We start from the raw sequence: 19,542 nt of genomic DNA, 5'->3' as shown, positions 1-19,542 counted from the left end.
TCTGAAATGTACCAAGAATAAACTATCTTTTTTCAAGATTGTTGCACCAAGGACACTTTATAAGATTAGCAGTGGTGATTTGCCAGGGTGATCTGGGATGGAGGAAATTGAACGAAGTACATGGAACAGAATTTGAAAGGAATCATTGAGCAATTTTTTGAGAAGATAAGCAGAAACCTTGAAGACATTAAAAAAAATATTGTCTCATTTTTGTTGAATTTTCTTTATTGTTATGGCAAAGAGTTCCAAGAGGCACCATAAGAATTGTACTCCAGTGTCTTTCTTATTTAATTTTTGTTTGGGACTTACCTGGTGTTAGCTCATGTTGCCAGAGTCTGTGAATTAAACCATCCAAGTTTGTAAAAGTGTACTGAAGTTTGCCATTTATCTCTCTGCTCAGAAAGGAGATAAGAAAAAAGAATATATGCACAGTAAATTACAAATCTACTTCATCCTAATTATTCCAAGTTGCAGCTTGCTTCCAAGTTCTTTCATTTTTACATTTTTCTCTTGCACACATACACATCCTAGAAGTTAGCTCAGAATTTAGGATAACTTGCGTACTTTCCGGTCTTATGGTTTCTGTGGTGACTGATGAGGCCAATGTAGGAAACACAAACTCATTCACAAATTGGGAAGGAGGTCCCTGATGGGACAAGTTTGTGGAATGGCTCATGCCTTCTGCCATTTGTTTTGGGTGAATGCACCATGACCTGATGCATGGAACAAGGTTCCTAGTGCCAACCCAAATCCTCTTTCTCCACTTCGAGCGATCGTAAACCAGCTCCCCAGCACTTCAGTGAGGATGTTGCATGTTTTCAAGGAGACCTTGAACATGTTCTTAAATCTTTCCCTGTGCCCACCTGCAGATCTCTTCCCATGACAGAATTCAGAATAGAATGTCTATTTCAAGAGTCTGGTGTGTGGACTGCCCAATGTAGCCGAAAGTGACTGTGCTCAGTCTTGGAGACGTTAGCCTGATGTTTGTTCCGTAAATTTAGACCACTTTGCTGAGACAGATTTGGTGGTATTTTTTTAGTCCTTTGAGGTGCCTGATGTGGGTAGCTCAGGTCTCATGGAGGACAGGGATTACTGCAGCCCATTACATCACGAAGGTTTGAGGACAATATCTGCAAATGCTGAATGGGAGTGTGCAGGAGGCTGAGTAACTCACTGACAGCGACAAGGGCACAGCTTCCTCATCTGCAGTTCAAACACCCAAGACTTCACTCCATCGGGAAAAAAAATAACAACACCTTAGCAGTACAAAGGGCGGCATGGTGGCGTAGCAGTAGAGTTGCTGCGTTACAGCTCCAGAGAAACGGAGTAGGGAAAGGAAATAAAACAAAAACTGACAAAACTAGAACATGGAACTGCTTCCACGCCAATTATATGGATAACACAAATGAGATGGTCATAGCGAACAGCAAGAAATACCAAACCACTCAAGTACTTTTACATGTATTGTATTATAATATTCAGAACAGCCATTAAACTCCACCAACAACAACGTGACTATTACCTGTAAAGAGGGCTTACTTGGAGCGCAATGCTTGGCATGGAGCAGCTGGGGCAAATGGTTTGTTCAGTGCTGAACATCCTTTGTAACGCAAAGAGTAGGTTTGGGTGTTCTCAGCAGAGGCAGAATAAAGTATATGAATAGCAGGGCCTAGTTACCCTATTTGCTCACTTTCAACTACATGCAGGTTCTGTGCTCACCTCTCAAAGAAGTGTGGAAACAGATGAAAATGTGGCACGGTGGCGCAGTGGTAGAGTTGGTGCCTTACAGCGCCAGAGACCCAGGTTCAATCCTGACTATGGATGCTGTCTGTACGGAGTTTATACGTTCTCCCTGTGACGACGTAATGTTTCTCCGGGGTCTCTGGTTTTCTCCCACATTCCAAAGACATACAGGTTTGTAGGTTTAATTGGCATTAATAAAATTTGTAAAATTGCCCCTAGTATGTGTAGGAGAGTGCTAGTGTGTGGGGATCACTGGTTGTCCCAGACTCGGTGAGCCGAAGGGCCTGTTTCCGTGCTGTATCTCTAACCTAAACTAGACTAAAAGTCATTCAACAACTAAGCCACTATTTCCTTATTCTGAAATACAACATTAAACTTATTAACCTGAGTACCTTTATCATCTGGTAATACTGTAAACAATTCATCAATTTGACATCCCTTCTTTTTATCATGTATGCTTTTTCATTTTGTCTTTTTTTGGCAATGCTTTATATCTCTACTAGTCCACTGGATACATTTATTTGCATTTTCATATGCTCCACCCTGGACTTTCATGTTATCCCTCATCCTTTGATTGACTATGGCGGGTTTGTTTGATGAGCACTATTATTGCTGCTTATCAGCGCACACTAATCCTGCACTGTCAATTTATTTTTGTGCATTCCGCATGTTTCCTTACAGTTTTACACAGTTATGACAGTTAATCAAATTCCTTCAAGTTAGTGCAACATTTACTGAGAACTATTTTCAGCACTCTGTATTTTCCCCTTTGCTCTATCTATTGTATGTGAGATTAACGATTGTAGTTTTATCTGATCTGATTGGATAGCATGCGGAATAAAGCTTTTCACTGCATCTGGTGTTTCTGATGTGGCCTCCTGTACATCGGTGAGACCAAGCGCAGACTTGATGACCGTTTTGCTGAGCATTTGCGCTCTGTCTGTCAAGACATACTGGATCTCCCGGTTGCAAATCATTTTAATTCCCCTTCTCATTTTCATACTGACTTTTCTGGCCTGGGCCTTCTCCATTGCCAGAGTGAAGTCACATGCAAATTGGAGGAACAACTGGGTAGCTTATAACCCAACAATATGAACAATGAATTCTCCAATTTTAGATTACTACAAATCCCTTCCCATCTCCCTTCTCCCCATCCATATCCCCCACCACTGTGCCCCACCTGGGCTCGCACCTATTTTTCCCCTCCCTCCACTTATATTCCTTGCACTTGCCTCTCAACTTGCAATTGTTCAATCCTTTTGGCTCACACTTGTCTTTTCATCTCTGGCCCTTATCCACCATCTGCCTACCAAACATCCCCCTACCCTGTATCAACCTATTACTTGCCAGACTTGGATCTGCCCCCTCCTCTCTTCTAGATTTGTTCCCCCACCCTCCTCCAATTAATTTGAAGGGACCTGAAATGTCACCTATCCATGTTCTCCAGAAATGCTGCTTGACCTGCTGAGTTATCGTTACTCCAGTATTACCTCAGTACATGTGACAATAATAAAATTAAAACCTAAACCTAACAGTAAAAAAATTAAAATTGCTAAATTGCCTTAAAACAATTCACTAGTAGTTTTGCACTCAGATTGCTTCAGTTTCAGTTTAGTATATTGCCATGTGCACCGAGTTACAGTAAAAAGCTTTTATTGCGTGCTATCCAGTCATCAGAAAGATAATACAGGATTACAATTGAGCCATTTATAGTGTACTAGACCAAGTGGACCCGTTGGGCCCAAACCTCTCCTGCATTGGTGCAGCACCCTCTCCTCCCCCATTCCCCCCTCCCCTCCCCACTCCCCCTCCCCCTCCCTCTTCTCCCCTCTCCCTCCACTCCACCCTCCCCTCCACCCTCCCCTCCACTCTCCCCTCTCCCCCTCTCACCACCCCCCTTCCACCCCCTCCCCTTCCCCTCCCCTCCTCTTCCCCTCCCCCACTCCATCCCCAACTCCCCTTATCTTCCCTCCTCCCCCCCACTCCATCCCCCTCAACCCCCCTTATCCCCCTTCCTACCCCCTCCCTCCTCCCCCCCTCCCTCCCCCCTCCCTAAGAGATAGATTTAAACTTTAAAATGTGAATAACTTGAAAATATATAACACCAATTTCAATGAAACTTCTTCCATTAGCACCAAAGGGATGACAGTGAGTCAGGTGAGCCTAAAAATGTTGCGCTATCGTGTACCGTTTTGGCTATAGTTCAGGAACAAACACACAAACAAACAAGAGTTTTCGTATATAGATAGATAGATACACGATAAAGGAATAACGTTTAGTGTAAGGTAAAACCAGCAAAGTCCAATCAAGGATAGCCCGAGGGTCACCAATAAGATAGATAGTAGTTCAGCACTGCTCTCTGATTGTGGTAGGATGATTCAGTTGCCTGATAACAGCTGGGAAGAAACTCTCCCTGAATCTGGACATTGCGCGTTTTCACACTTCTATACCTTTTGCCTGATGGGAGAGGGGAGAAGAGTGAGTGACCAGGGTGCGACTCATTCTTGATTATGCTGCTGGCCTTGCCGAGGCAGCATGTATAAATGGAGTCAATAGGATGGATGTTGGTTTGTATGATGGTCTGGGTTGCATCCACAATTCACTGCAATTTTTGCATTTTTGGATGGAACTATTCCCAAACCAAGCTGAGATGCATCCTCATAAAATCCTTTCTATGGTGCATTGGAAGAAGCTGGTGAGACATGCTGAACTTCCTAAGCCATCTAAGGAAGTAGAGGGGTCGGTGTGCTTTCTTGGTCATTGCTTCAATATGGGTGGTCAAGGAGAAATTGTTGGTGATATTTACTCCTAGGAATTTGAGGTTTTCAACCATCCCTACTTTGGCGCCATCAATGCAGTCACGGGCGTACAAGGAGTAAAGAAGGGGACTGAGAACCCATCCTTGCATCCTTGCAGAGCACCAGTGTTGAGGATTATTGTAGAGGATAATTTGTCCCCTGTCCTAACTGAATGGAGTCTGTTAGTCAGGAAGTCAAGGATCCGGCTGCAGAGATGAGTGCTGACACCAAGTCCCGCGGGTTTGGTGATAAGCTTGGATGGTATAATAGTATTAAAGGCAGATCTCGAGTCTATGAATAGGAGTCTGATGTAGGGTCTCTCTTTTCCAGGTGTTTCAGGGATGAGTGTAGGGCTAAGGCGATGGCATTGTCCGTGGACCTGTTGTGACGGTTTCTATTTTATTCCAGACTCAGCATTTGCCTTTTGTTTTGCATTTCTCATCCTCCTCCTGCATCGATGCTGTGTGTTTCATGCCATTTAAACATGTTTAACATTTGTCACTGATGTATGTACTACAGTTATTTTAGTTCCCCTTCACCTATGCCTCTACATAGCTCTATCTATCCTGAACTCTGCTCGATTACTTTTTTTTAACTGTCAATATTAGAGTTATTTCTGGCAGTCCTCATATCATTTATCAGTTTAAAGTCCTTTATACTTTATCATTTCCAATGAGACCTTGGTTGACCAATTAAAATGTTTTGCAGAAACTTACCTACTAAATACCTTGAACTTCTGAATCTAAGAGATATCTTAGAAAAAATTAAATGATTTATTTTGCTATAATCAGTAGGCAAGACTATGGTACTTTGTGATAAGAACTTTATTAGAACATTTTACAAACTTCCTGATTACCTTTTACATACTGACCTTCTCCTGAGTAAGAAAAGATTAATTATTGATATCCATTCAACTTTGTAATATATAACATTTAACTTTGAAATACATAATTTTGAATAATAGTGATTACAGCCTCACCAGCGTTTCAGTCTCTAAAATGGCTACACTTGTCCAGAACTAAGTTCTGTATTGCTAGAGTTGCGATTGGTCCAATCAGATAGTTTCATGCTGACTGTCACTGAAACATACCTTTTTTATGCAAGCAAGAATGGGCCTGACACATCTCATGAACTGCTGCAGTGATAATTTCCATCCTACTCTCTCATCCCTACTTTTTAGTCAGATAATGGAAATACTCTCGAATGACAAAGCTATTTTTGCTAATTTTATGGAGGCATACAGCACAGAAACAGGCTCTTCAGCCCAATTCATCCATGCCAACCAAGATGCCCCATCCAAGCTTGTCCCATTTGCCTTCATTTGGCAAATATCCCTCTAAATAGTTCCTATCAATGCACCTGTCTAATTGTCCTTTAAAGTGTTTTGGCACCTGCCTCATCGACCTCCCCTGGCAGTTCATTCCATGTACTCATCACCCTCTGATGACGTTCTTCCAAAGGCGGGGAGGCAAAATCTCAACAGAATACGCCAAACGTAGCCTCACCAACATCTTGTCCAACAGTTGTACCAGTTATAAATTTTGAGACTTAATGGAGACCATCATCTATCTCACTCGAAATTAAGATTAAGAAAACGAAGTCAGGGTAGAAAATGTTATGAATGATAAGATAATTTTGTTTGTCCACTTAAGTAAATTTGGTCTTACATCATGGTCTTGGGAAATCATAATGGCATTTCATGGAGTCAGTGTTATGGTTGAAGAGGTGCTGAAGGTACTATAATGTATGAAGGTAGACAAATCTCCAGAGCCTGATCATATATATCCAAGGACATTGTGGGAAACCAGAGAGGAAATTGTGGGAGCCCTGGTTGAAATTTACGAGTCATCTTTAAATACAGGACCTGTACTGAACTGGAAGACTGGTGGGTGACAAATATTGTGCCCCTATTCAAGAAGGGCCGCAGGGAAAATGCTGGGAACTATAGGTCAGTGAGCTTAACATCTGTAGTTGGAAAGTTTAGTAACTTCTAGGGTATTCTGAGGGATAGGATATACACGCATTTAGACGGACTACGGCTGATTAGGGATAGTCAGCATGGTTTTGTACATGGGAGGTTGTGTCTCACAAATCTGATTGAGTTTTTTGAAGACGTGACCAAAAAGGACAATGAGGGCAGAGCTGTAGATATTGTATATATGGACTTCAGTAAAGCATCAACAAGGTTCCTCATGGTAGGCTGTTCTGGAAGGTTAGATTGCATGGGCTGCAAGGAGAGATAGCTGATTGGATCGAAAATTTACTTCATGGTAGGAAGCTGAGGGTGATGGTAGAACATAGAAACACAGAAAATAGGTGCAGGAGTAGGCCATTCGGCCCTTCGAGCCTGCACCGCCATTCAATATGATCATGGCTGATCATCCAGCTCAGTAGCCTGTACCTGCCTTCTCTCCATACCCCCTGATCCCTTGAGCAAAAAGGGCCAAATCTAACTCCCTCTTAAATATAGCCAATGAACTGGCCTCAACTACCTTCTGTGGCAGAGAATTCCACAGACTCACCACTCTCTGTGTGAAGAAATGTTTTCTCATCTCGGTCCTAAAAGACTTCCCCCTTATCCTTAAGCTGTGACCCCTGGTTCTGGACTCCCCCAACATCGGGAACAATCTTCCCGCATCTAGCCTCTCCAACCCCTTAAGAATTTTATATGTTTCTATAAGATCCCCTCTCAGTCTTCTAAATTCCAGCGAGTACAAGCCCAGTCTATCCAGTCTTTCCTCATATGCAAGTCCCGCCATCCCAGGGATTAATCTGGTGAACCTTCTCTGTACTCCCTCTGGGTAGTGTTGTAGAACAGAGGGATCTAGGAGCGCAGGTGCACAGCTCCCTGAAGGTGGAGTTGCAGGTAGATCAGGTGATCAAAAAGGCTTTTGGCATATTGACCTTCATCAGCCAAAGTATTGAGTATAGAAGTTGGGAGGTCATGTTGCAGTTGTATAAGACGTTGTTGAGGCTGCATTTAGAGAATTGTGTTCAGTTCTGGGTACCGTTATAGGGAAGATGGTGTCAAGCTGGAAAGGGTACGGAGAAGATTTACGAGGATGTTGCCAGGACTAGAGGGTCTGAGCTATAGGGAGAGGTTGAGTAGGCTGGGACTCTATTCCTTGGAGTGCAGAAGGATGAGGGGTGATCTTACAGAAGTGTATAAGATCATGAGAGGAATAAATTGGGTAGATGCACAGAGTCTCTTGCCCAGAGTAGATGAATCGAGGACCAGAGGACATAGGCTTAAGGTGAAGGGGAAATGATTTAATAGGAATCTGAGGGGTAACTTTATCACACAAAGGGCAGTGGATGTATGGAACAAGCTGCCAGAGAGGGTAGTTGAGGCAGGGACTACCCCAACATTTAAGAAGCAGTTCAATAGGTACATGAATAGGACTGGTTTAGAGGGATATGGACCAAATGCTGGCAGGTGGGACTAGTGCAGCTGGGACATGTTTGACGGTGTGGGTAAGTTTCCTGGGCCCCAAACGGCTTGTTTCCACACGGTATCACTCTATGACTGACACCATTATTTGAATTAAGTAATAGTCAAAAACTGAGACCCTTCTTCAGACTGAGATGCTGCCTGTCCCGCTGTGTTACTCCAGCATTTTGTGTCTACCTTCGATTTAAACGAGCATCTGCAGTTCTTTCCTACACAGACAAATTACCAGTGGACATAGTAATTTTCTGGTCTGTAAAATGTCTCACACCATGGTAAAATAGCCTTGCGCATTCTCTGAGGAAGATGGCATGCAAGATAAGATTGAAATGCAAACCCTGTGCTTGGGGAGGACTGAAAGCATTGCAAAACTTTAGGGTAGGGTGGGGTAGTGGTTCTGAACATTCACCTCATGGGATAAACAGCTCCATTGTTTTCTCTGTTCTGGTTTAAATGAGTTGATTGGTATTGGCATTGGTTTATTTTTGTCATGTGTACTGAGAAACAGTGAAAAGCTTTATTTGCATGCTCTCCAGTCATGTCACACTATACATGAGTATAAATCACGCTATACACAAGTACGGCAGATGGCACAAAGAAAAAATAGCGTAAACAACACAGTTGCAGAATAAGGTCAATAATGAGGTAGTTGGAAGATCAGGACTACACCCTAGCTAATTGGAGTATAGTTCAGTAGTCCATTAACAGTGGGGTACAAGCTGTTCCTGCATCTGGTGGTACGTGCTTTCAAGCTTTTATATCTTCATCCCAATGGGAGAGGGAAGAAGAACGAATGAGCGGAGCTTAAATGGTCCTTAATTATGTTGGTTATTTTCCCAAGGCAGCGTGAAGTATAAATAGTCGATGGAGATGAAGTGGTTTCTAATGTTTGCTACATCAAATAGCTTGTGTGGAAGCTCATGATAAAACTTTCAGACAATTTTTTTTTGCTGAAAGAACATTGCGTTTATTGGAACGTTATTCACCACAGAATAATAAAGAACAGAAAAGCTGGCCTCAAATAGTTTCTCTCTGATGAAATCAATGGTGATATGTTACAATTGTACAACATGTGGGCGGAACGGTGGCGCAGCGGTAGAGTTGCTGCCTTACTGCGCCAAAGACCCGGGTTCGATCCTGACTACGGGTACTTATCTGTATGTTCTCCCCGTGACCTACGTGGACTTTCTCCGGGATTTCTGGTTTCCTCCCACATTCCATATAGGTTTGTAGGTTAATTGACTTGGTATAATTGCAAATAGTCCCTAGTATGTATAGGATAGCATTAGTGTATTTCGGGATCGCTGGTCGGCGCAGATTCGGTGGGCCGAAGGACCTGTCTCCATGCTTTATCTCTAAACTAAACTAAATTAAACATAGGTGAGGCCACATTTGGAGTATTATGTTCAGTTTTGGTCACCAAGCTGAATGTCATTAAGCTGGAATGAATGCAGAGAAGATTTATGAGGATGTTGCCAGGCAAATAGGACTAACATAGATGGGGCATCTTGGTTGGCATGGACAAGTTAGGCCCAAGGGCCTATTTAGTGCTCTGTGACTGCATGAAGCAAGTAGAAATGTTTTCTGACATTCATAGAAAAACACATTTTATAGCAAAAGTTATTTTTTCACATCCAGATTTGAATACGATGGCAACAAATGTAAATAAAAACGCACTAAGGATCACAAGTGCAATAAATTTGAGAAATGCTGAATAACCAAATTGTGAAGCCGCTGCAAGTTAATGTAGTTAATCTTTGAAAATCATGACTAAAATCTATTCACGCAATTCAACTCCTTGGGAGGTCATCGAGAGCACATATTTTAAGGGAGCCTCTCACACTAATAAATATTCAATGTTTTACTGTTTGGTAGTTAAATTAAAATCCTTCACTTATTTATACCGAGAAAATCTGATAAATGATCACACTAAGGATGATCTATAAATATTACGGGACTGTTAAACCTCTGCATATAGTGAGGAAAGTCAAAAATGCCTTATACTCTCTTCAAATTTGTTTAATCCTCCAAAAGCAAAGCAAGACAATCTGTGCCACAATCTACTATTTTTGGGGGTAAGAATTATTTTATATTACCTCAGGTTCTTTTCAGTGATGAGAGGAATAATTAGAGGAAGTTAAATTAGAGGAAAATAATTAAAGCAGAGACTCGGCAGAAGGACTTGGGCAGGTTGGGAGAGTGGGCAGAGAAGTGGAAGATGGAATATAGTGTAGCAGTGTGGAGTCATGCATTTTGGTAGTAGGAATAAAGGCATAGACTATTTTCGAAATGGGGTGAGAATCCAGAAATCAGAGGTGCAAAGGGACTTGGGAGTGTTGGTGCAGGATTCCCAAAAAGTTAATCTGCAAGTTGAATCAGTAGTAAAGAAAGCAAAATCATTTATTTCAAGAGGGCTTGTATACAAAAACAGGGATGTATTGTTGAGGCTCTATAAGGCGCTGGTAAGGCCACATTTGGAATATTATGAGTAATTTTGGGCACCATATCTGAGGAAGGGTGTGCTGGCTCTGGAGAGGGTCCAGAGGGGGTTTACAAGAATGAACCCAGGAATGAGTAGGTTAACCTATGATGAGCGTTTGTTGGCACTAGGCCTGTACTCACTGGAGTTTAGAGGAATGAGGGGGGGGGGGGGGGGGGGGACCTCATTGAAACGTACAGACTAGTGAAAGGCTTGGATAGAGTGGATATGGAGAGGATGTTTCCACTAGTAGGAGAGTCTAGGACTAGAGATAGCCTCAGAATTAAAGTGCATTCTTTTAGGAAGGAGATGAGGAGAAATTTCAGAGGGTGGTGAATCTGTGGAATTCTTTGCCACAGAAGGCTGTGGATTTTTTAAGGCAGAGATGGATAGATTAGTACAGTACAGTGTCTGAGGTTATGGGGAAAAGGCAGGAGAATGGGGTTGGGAGGGAGAGGTAGATCAGCCATGATTGAATGACGGCGTAGACTTGATGGGCCGAATGGCTTAGTTCTACTCCTATCCCTTATGACCTTATTACCTTATGAGGAAGTATTATAGAAATTGTAAGGAGGGCAAACTAAAATGCAAAAACAGTCAAGCTAGCATGGTCATACAATCAGGGTGAAAACAAAAATATATTATTCCAAGTACTGGAGAAACAGCTGACCATAAAATGAAAGGCCAAGCAATGAAGGACTTCTCGGAAACTGTCATTAACCAAGGAGCACAGATGATAATTAAAACAAGACTGAGTGAAACACAGCTGTCAACTCTGTATACTGATGGCACCACAGATTCCATAATGTAAAGATCTTCAAGCTATTAGTTATTTTTTTTAAATTTCAAACTGTGTATCAATTATCAGAATGGACATATGAACATATAACAATTTTAAAGAAACAAAATTGATACAGTTTTAGACAGGGTCAATTACATAGATTATCCTGAATGAATTTACATTTAAAGTTGAGACAAAAGAGAAAATATTCAGATGTTAGCATCTTGATTAAAAATATAGCTCTTAAGAATTAACATAGCAGGAGTGAGGTAAAGTTTCTGATAACTTCAGATTATCAAGATATATGCTGAGACAGCTATTGGCAGAGCAGTTTATGGAGGAGCACATGAAATCTTCGCAATTCTAGTGATCTAAATAAGAAGAGTGCAGGACTCGAGAAGGAAATGCTGTTCGGAAGGGGTAGCTATGGAGAGAAATCAACAATCTTGTTTCACTTCGGTAAATTGCATCTGTGTAGTCCCTAATATCTTGGCCCTTTTTGCCTATATGTTTTGCTCTGAAGAATAAAAACTATTACAGTTGATGACTAGAATGTGATTTTACAATTTCCTTGCTTTGCTGTACGATATTTCTATTTATAAAGCCGGGGAACGTGTATGTGCTTTTTAAACTCACAGCTTTATCAATGTTTTGTCAGATTTATGTGTTTACGAATGGGAAGATCCCAGTTCTTTCTATTCTTGCATCTCTTTTAAAACTGAACCAGTTAGTTACAGTCCTTTCCCTCACCTCATTCTGCCTTCAAGAGGTCACTTCAGACTTCTCACTCTAAATAATCACCTGCCAGGTACCCGTCCACTTGCTATTTAGTAGAAATCCTTTTGAAATCTGCTACTACAGTGCCCTCCATAATGTTTCGGACAAAGACCCACCATTTATTTATTTGCCTCTGTACTCCACAATTTGAGATTTGTAATATAAAAAAAATTACATGTGGTTAAAGTGCACATTGTCAGATTTTAATAAAGGCCATTTTTATACATTTTGGTTTCACCATGTAGAAATTACAGCAGTGTTTATACATAAATCCCCCATTTCAGGGCACCATAATGTTTGGGACACAGCAATGTAATGTAAATGAAAGTAGTCATGTTTAGTATTTTGTTGCATATCCTTTGCATGCAATGACTGCTTGAAGTCTGCGATTCATGGATATCACCAGTTGCTGGGTGTCTTCTCTGGTGATGCTCTGCTAGGCCTGTATTGCAGCCATCTTTAGCTTATGCTTGTTTTGGGGGCAAGTACCCTTCAGTTTTCTCTTCAGCACCTAAAAGGCATGCTCAATGGGGTTCAGATCGGGTGATTGACTTGGCCACTCAAGAATTTACCATTTTTTAGCTTTGAAAAACACCTTTGTTGCTTTAGCAGTATGTTTGGGACCATTGTCTTGCTGTAGAATGAACCGCCGGCCAATGAGTTTTGAGGCATTTGTTTGAACTTGAGCAGATAGGATATGTCTATACACCAGAATTCATTATGCTACTACCATCAGCAGTTGTATCATCAATGAAGATAAGTGAGTCAGTACCTTCAGCATGCCCAGGCCATAACATTCCCACCACCGTGTTCCACAGATGAGGTGGTATGCTTTGGATCTTGGGCAGTTCTTTCTCTCCTCTCTTGCCATCACTCTGATACAAATTAATCTTCGTCTCATCTCATCTTCGGCTCATCTGTCCACAAGACCTTTTTTCCAGAACTGTGATTGCTCTTTTAAGTACTTCTTGGCAAACTGTAACCTGTCCATCCTATTTTTGCAGCTAACCAGTGGCTTGCATCTTGCAGTGTAGCCTCTGTATTTCTGTTCATCAAGTCTTCTGTGGACAGTGGTCATTGACAAATCCACACCTGGCTCCTGAAGAGTGTTTCTGATTTGTCGGACAGGTGTTTGGGAATTTTTCTTTATTATGGAGAGAATTCTTCTGTCATCAGCTGTGGAGGTCTTCCTTGGCCTGCCAGTCCCTTTGCGATTAGTAAGCTCACCAGTGCTCTCTTTCTTCTTAATGATATTCCAAACAGTTGATTTTGGTAAGCCTAATGTTTGGCTGATGTCACTAACAGCTTTATTCTTGTTTCTCAGTCTCATAATGGCTTCTTTGGCACAACTTTGGTCCTCATGATAAACAGCAATAAAAGTTTCCAAAGGTGATGGAAAGACAGAAGGAAAAACTAGGTGCTGAGAGCTCTTTTATACCTGCATTAAGGAGGCAATTAAACACACCTGAGCAATTACAAACACCTGTGAAGCCATGTGTCCCAAACATTATGGTGCCCTGAATGAATGATTATGTATAAACACAGTTGTAATTTCTACATGATGAAACCAAAATGTATAAAAATACTCTTTACTAAAATCATACAATGTGCACTTTAACCACATGTGATTTTTTCTATTACAAATCTCAAATTGTGGAGGACAGAGGCAAACATTATGGAGGGCACTGTATTCACAAAGCCACTTACTATTTGATGAAGGGTCCCTATCCATGTTCTGTAAGGATGCTGCCTGACCCACTGAATTACTCCTGTATTTTGTGTTTTTCCCTGGAAAAGCAGCACATGCAGTTCCCTATTTCTACTATTTTTGCTTGTTTTCTGCATCAGCAAATTTTAAGATTATGCCTTTGAAACTCATTCAAAATATTAAATATACGCTAAACAAACTGTTCCTATACTGATTATCAATGCATGCATTTAGATAAACATCCAATAATCCTGCCTTCATTTTAGCTAAATTTGCATGCATGGTTCCACACCATTTTAATCCTAAACACTTCAATGCTATTAAAAAGCCTGTCGCAGAACATTTTATTCATTAAATGTTGCAAAGACAAAAGTAATTTGCCTAGATGGGGTAAAGGATCACAATTAATCAGGAGCACTAAACCTGTACCCTGAGGTTAACCTGAACTTATTTATTTGCATGTTGGTTGGATGTAGTATTTGCTTGTAATTCACATTTTAAGTGCACACTGCATTCATTTCCCTTGTAAATATATGGTTTGCAATAATTAATAGCTCGGCATTGCACAAACATGCTACTTGGAAGATTGTTCCGTTCTCTGTTGAAGTGTGAACAAGGAAGCCTGTGCATTAGAATTTCACTAATACACAAGTTGATGACACTGCTATTCACGTTTTAAAAAAAATCTTGGCAAACTCATTGGCTGCAAAATACATCAGCACACAGTCAGCTTCCTTTGGAGTTGGTGATAGAACTTTAGTTCAAGAGTCCAGGCTCAAGTCAAGAGTGTTTTATTGTCATATGTCCTGAACCCGAAACAATTCAATTCTCACTTTCAGCAGCACAACAGATATGTAAACGTAGTACTCTGTAAACACGATAATAAACAACAAAAAAAGTTCAGTATATATATGCAGATGTATTTTTTAATTCTACTTTTGTTCATGAATTGCAAGCCCCCCCCCCTCCCCACCCCCACCCCATCCCCTCTTTTTTTCAAATCTCTCATTAATCATAAGATTGGATAGGGTGATAGCAGCATATTGCTCCTATGCACAGGAAATAAACAGTTTCAAAACAAGGAACTGCAGATGCTAGTTTACACAATAAGGAAATAAAGCTGGAGTAGATCAACAGATCAGGTCGCCTCTCTGGAGAACATGGATAGGTGATGTTTTGGGTCAGGACCCTTCTTCAAATAGAGGTGGTTGTTGATGACATCAGTCCTGGGATAATCTGGCTCACTATATGGGCTAGTTACCAAAGGATTACCTCGCATTTAGCTGCAGCAAGATCAGGTCCTCTCCTTCAAACAAGCCATGCTAGTTAAAGGAATCCTTAGGATTTAGAGGGCTATTTGGCAATTGGTTTAGATATAGGTCGTTAAAGAAAATTGGAGTAACTGATTTTTTATAAGAAGTCATAGAATAGCCATTGAAAAGCCTCTATAGAGCTATGGTCGGTACCAAAGCAATATTCTAAATTTATACATAGCCATATCTGTTTGAGTGTAGGCGTGAGCTTAGTGGTGAGAGTACCTACGGATCTCTGATATGAGTGGGAGAAGGCAGACTTTCAAGAGAAGGTGGAAGGAAGCGGGAACGGTCTGGGGAAGCCTCTGACCAGGAAGTTACATTTGTAATACATGTGAGAGATGTGTTATCAAATTAGCACCTGATTGATGAGCAACATCGGGGATTACCCTGCTTCAGGAGGTAGATGATAATCAGGCTCTAATCGCCAAGTGGATTGTTTAAAAGGAGACTGTGACAATCAATGCCTGCTCCTCTATATCTTGTGAGTGGTGTGAGCAACATCACCAATATGCCAGATCATGCAACCCATTGCTGTATTAGGGAGATGACCTAGAAGAGGCAACCTTCACTTATTTCTCCTTGGATGGCCAACAACTTCGGAAGGCAGGAACGACAGAAAAGTTAGACACAAAATGCTGGAGTAACTCAGTGGGACAGGCAGCATTTCTGGTTAGAGGGAATGGGTGACGTTTCGGGTCGAGACTCTTCTTCAGAGTTTGAAGCAGGATCTTGACCCGAAACGTCACCCATTCCTTCTCTCTAGGGATGCTACCTATCCCACTGAGTTACTCCAGCATTTTGTGTCTATCTTTGATTTTAAACCAGCTTCTGCAGTTCCTTCCTACACTGGGATGACAAGTGGATGTTTCAGACAAAATCAATTGCAGTCTCTGCCTCAGAGGACAAGGGCAGTACTGCAGCTGCTGATTATAAATCAAATAATCCTTAACCATACACTTAATAAAGAGATTAACATTCAATGCCGGCATTTAAGAAGTGCATCGAAAGTCTTGATCTTGTTTCATGGTGTTCTCCATCTATCAGTCATAGTGCCAATTAATGGGTGGGAAGATGGTAATAAGGAATGTCCCTTATTTATTTTGCTTCTAATTCCTGTGTGAGGTTCATGCACTAAAACAGATTGCTTTTACATAGAGCTCATAGTGGGTTCAAGATGCTCGTATTTTGATAGACATTCAACCACAGTATTGAAGAGCATAACAACAGTGTGTTGAAATGATGCTGTTGGACTGCGGTGGAGCCAGTTTCCAAAAGAGGTCTATGTCCCACTGAGTTGCTTCAGCATTTTGTGTCTATCTATGGAACATGGTGGATTCCACATCTGACATTATCTGGTGATGACAGAGAGACAGCAAGCTGCTTATGTCTAGTCATCGCTTTCCATAAACATGCAAAACCAGTGAAATGACTTCCATCATTAGTGGCAGACAATGAGTAAATCCACAAGCCTGGATTCAATCCAGTTGGTTGTCCTCCATTCGCATCACAATAGACAATAGACAATAGACAATAGACAATAGGTGCAGGAGTAGGCCTTTCAGCCCTTCGAGCCAGCACCGCCATTCAATGCGATCATGGCTGATCATTCTCAATCAGTACCCCGTTCCTGCCTTCTCCCCATACCCCCTAACTCCGCTATCCTTAAGAGCTCTATCCAGCTCTCTCTTGAAAGCATCCAACGAACTGGCCCCCACTGCCTTCTGAGGCAGAGAATTCCACACCTTCACCACCCTCTGACTGAAAAAGTTCTTCCTCATCTCCGTTCTAAATGGCCTACCCCTTATTCTTAAACTGTGGCCCCTTGTTCTGGACTCCCCCAACATTGGGAACATGTTATCTGCCTCTAATGTGTCCAATCCCCTAATTATCTTATATGTTTCAATAAGATCCCCCCTCATCCTTCTAAATTCCAGTGTATACAAGCCCAATCGCTCCAGCCTTTCAACATACGACAGTCCCGCCATTCCGGGAATTAACCTAGTGAACCTACGCTGCACGCCCTCCATAGCAAGAATATCCTTCCTCAAATTTGGAGACCAAAACTGCACACAGTACTCCAGGTGCGGTCTCACCAGGGCCCGGTACAACTGTAGAAGGACCTCTTTGCTCCTATACTCAACTCCTCTTGTTACGAAGGCCAACATTCCATTGGCTTTCTTCACTGCCTGCTGTACCTGCATGCTTCCTTTCATTGACTGATGCACTAGGACACCCAGATCTCGTTGAACTCCCCCTCCTCCTAACTTGACACCATTCAGATAATAATCTGCCTTTCTATTCTTGCTTCCAAAGTGAATAACCTCACACTTATCTACATTAAACTGCATCTGCCATGTATCCGCCCACTCACACAACCTGTCCAAGTCACCCTGCAGCCTTATTGCATCTTCCTCACAATTCACACTACCCCCCAACTTAGTATCATCTGCAAATTTGCTAATGGTACTTTTAATCCCTTCGTCTAAGTCATTAATGTATATCGTAAATAGCTGGGGTCCCAGCACCGAACCTTGCGGTACCCCACTGGTCACTCACTGCCTGCCATTCCGAAAGGGACCCATTTATCCCCACTCTTTGCTTTCTGTCTGTCAACCAATTTTCTATCCATGTCAGTACCCTACCCCCAATACCATGTGCCCTAATTTTGCCCACTAATCTCCTATGTGGGACCTTGTCGAAGGCTTTCTGAGATCATGAGATCAGAAGCTGTGGATGGGTGGTAAGGCTAGAAATAACAGTCTGATCCTGAAATCATAATTGACTGGAAGCAAATTTCCCAACTACCTCCTGCATCCAGTTAAACAAGCGGAGATTAATTTCCCAATAAAATATCAGTGCAAGCTTTCCAGCACTATCTAATTTGTCCCATTGTAGCGGGCTGAACCTATTGGGTATCAATCCGTCATTTGTCGGGCTCGCACTCTGGCGTGATCTGGGCTGACCTTTCATGCGTTCGGTGGGGGGGCTGTGGTGTAGCTGAGAACAAAGGAATTGCGGTAGGCACAGGAATGCGGGGGTGCACTCGAGCTGCAGCGCAATAATAGTTAAAAGTGCATGAGCGATCAAGCTGTATCTATTAATCATTAAAGGAGAGTGTTTACACAATGTGTGGACCTCTACATTGGTGAACGCGACAATCCAAAACGGCCTATTTTGGATTGTATCATGTCTGCAGCCAACAACCCAGACCAAAAGAACGCAGTTTCAATCAAACTGCCCGTTTTCTGGACATCACAGCCTCACGTGTGGTTTCAACTGGCTGAAGCCCAGTTCCACATCCGCCAGATCACCGTCAATGCCACCAAATACTACTACGTGGTCAGTGCGCTGGACCAGGATGCCGCTGGGCGCATTATCGATTACCTTCGCCAGCCACCGGCCCACGGCAAGTACGAGGGCCTCAAAACGCTCCTCATGCGCACTTTCGGTCTCAGCCGCTGCGACAGGGCAGTCAGACTCCTGCACATGGATGGCCTAGGCGACCGCAAGCCGTCTGTGCTTATGGATGAAATTCTCACCTTGATGGACAGACACAAGTCGTGCCTCCTGTTCGAACAGGTTTTCCTCAAGCAGATGCCTGAGGACATTCGCCTGCTCCTTGCGGGCGGCGATTTCACTGACCCCCGATGACTGGCAGCCCGTGCAGATGTGCTGTGGCAGGCGAAACAGCAGGGTGGCGCCACCATCAGCCGGGTGGCGGCGGTGCCTCGGCCGGTCCCAGCCTCCACCGACGGTGCAGCAATGAAGCCGGCCAGGAGCGACGCCGGCAAGGGTGATTTGTGCTACTACCACCAGAGGTGAAGATCTGTGGCCCGCCGATGTCGACCACCCTGTACGCATTCTGGGAAATGCCTTGGCCGGCCGCCATTAATGGCTACTGCGGCCGGCACTCGGTCCAGAAAGAGGGGTCCTTCTTTGGCCGCCGCCAAGGGCAGCAGCATCAAGACGTACGGGGTCCGCACAATCCCACTCAACTTCAACTCCTGTCCCTTCAAGTGGCCCTTTACAATCGCCGCCGTCTCCCAACCGCTGCTGGGTGCCGATTTCCTCCGGGCGCACTCCCTGCTGGTCGACGTGAAGGGACAACGTCTCATCAATTCTAAGACGTTCGAGTCGATCGCCTTGCGCCACGCCGAATTGACTGCGCCACGTCTCGGCTCGGTGACCTTTTCCGACAACGAGTACGCCCAGATCGTGGCCGATTTCCCCGACATCACCACTCCCCAGTTCACAACGGCCAGCCCCAAGCATGGGGTGAAGCACCATATCCGGCAGCTCTGCCAGAGGCTCAACGAGCATGGCCTGGCCATCAACCTTCACAAGTGTCAGTTTGGCCTCACTTCCATCAGCTTCCTCGCCCACCACATCACCCAGCACGGAGCGGAACTGCTCCCGACGAAGGTCGAGGCCATTCGCCATTTTCCCAAACCCTCTACTGTGAAGGGACTCCAAGGGTTTGTCGGCATGGTCA

General features: G+C 43.0%; 1 protein-coding gene across 4 annotated transcripts in view; it reads right to left on the bottom strand.

Moving 5' to 3' along the window:
• The window catches only part of idua (alpha-L-iduronidase), a 156,280-nt gene that overhangs the window by 42,293 nt on the left and 94,445 nt on the right, over positions 1-19,542 (bottom strand). For all 4 annotated transcript variants that reach the window (XM_078405757.1, XM_078405744.1, XM_078405751.1 and 1 more), the window contains one exon: positions 310-392. Coding sequence is in view for 2 of the 4 variants with exons in the window: in XM_078405744.1 (XP_078261870.1) it covers positions 310-392 (83 nt within the window). In the remaining 2 variants the exon portion in view is untranslated. The remainder of the gene's footprint in view (positions 1-309; positions 393-19,542) is intronic.

This window comes from Rhinoraja longicauda, chromosome 1 (assembly GCF_053455715.1).
Source record: "Rhinoraja longicauda isolate Sanriku21f chromosome 1, sRhiLon1.1, whole genome shotgun sequence".
NCBI classification, from domain to species: Eukaryota; Metazoa; Chordata; class Chondrichthyes; order Rajiformes; family Arhynchobatidae; genus Rhinoraja; species Rhinoraja longicauda.
This window is presented reverse-complemented; position numbering and strand designations above follow the sequence as displayed.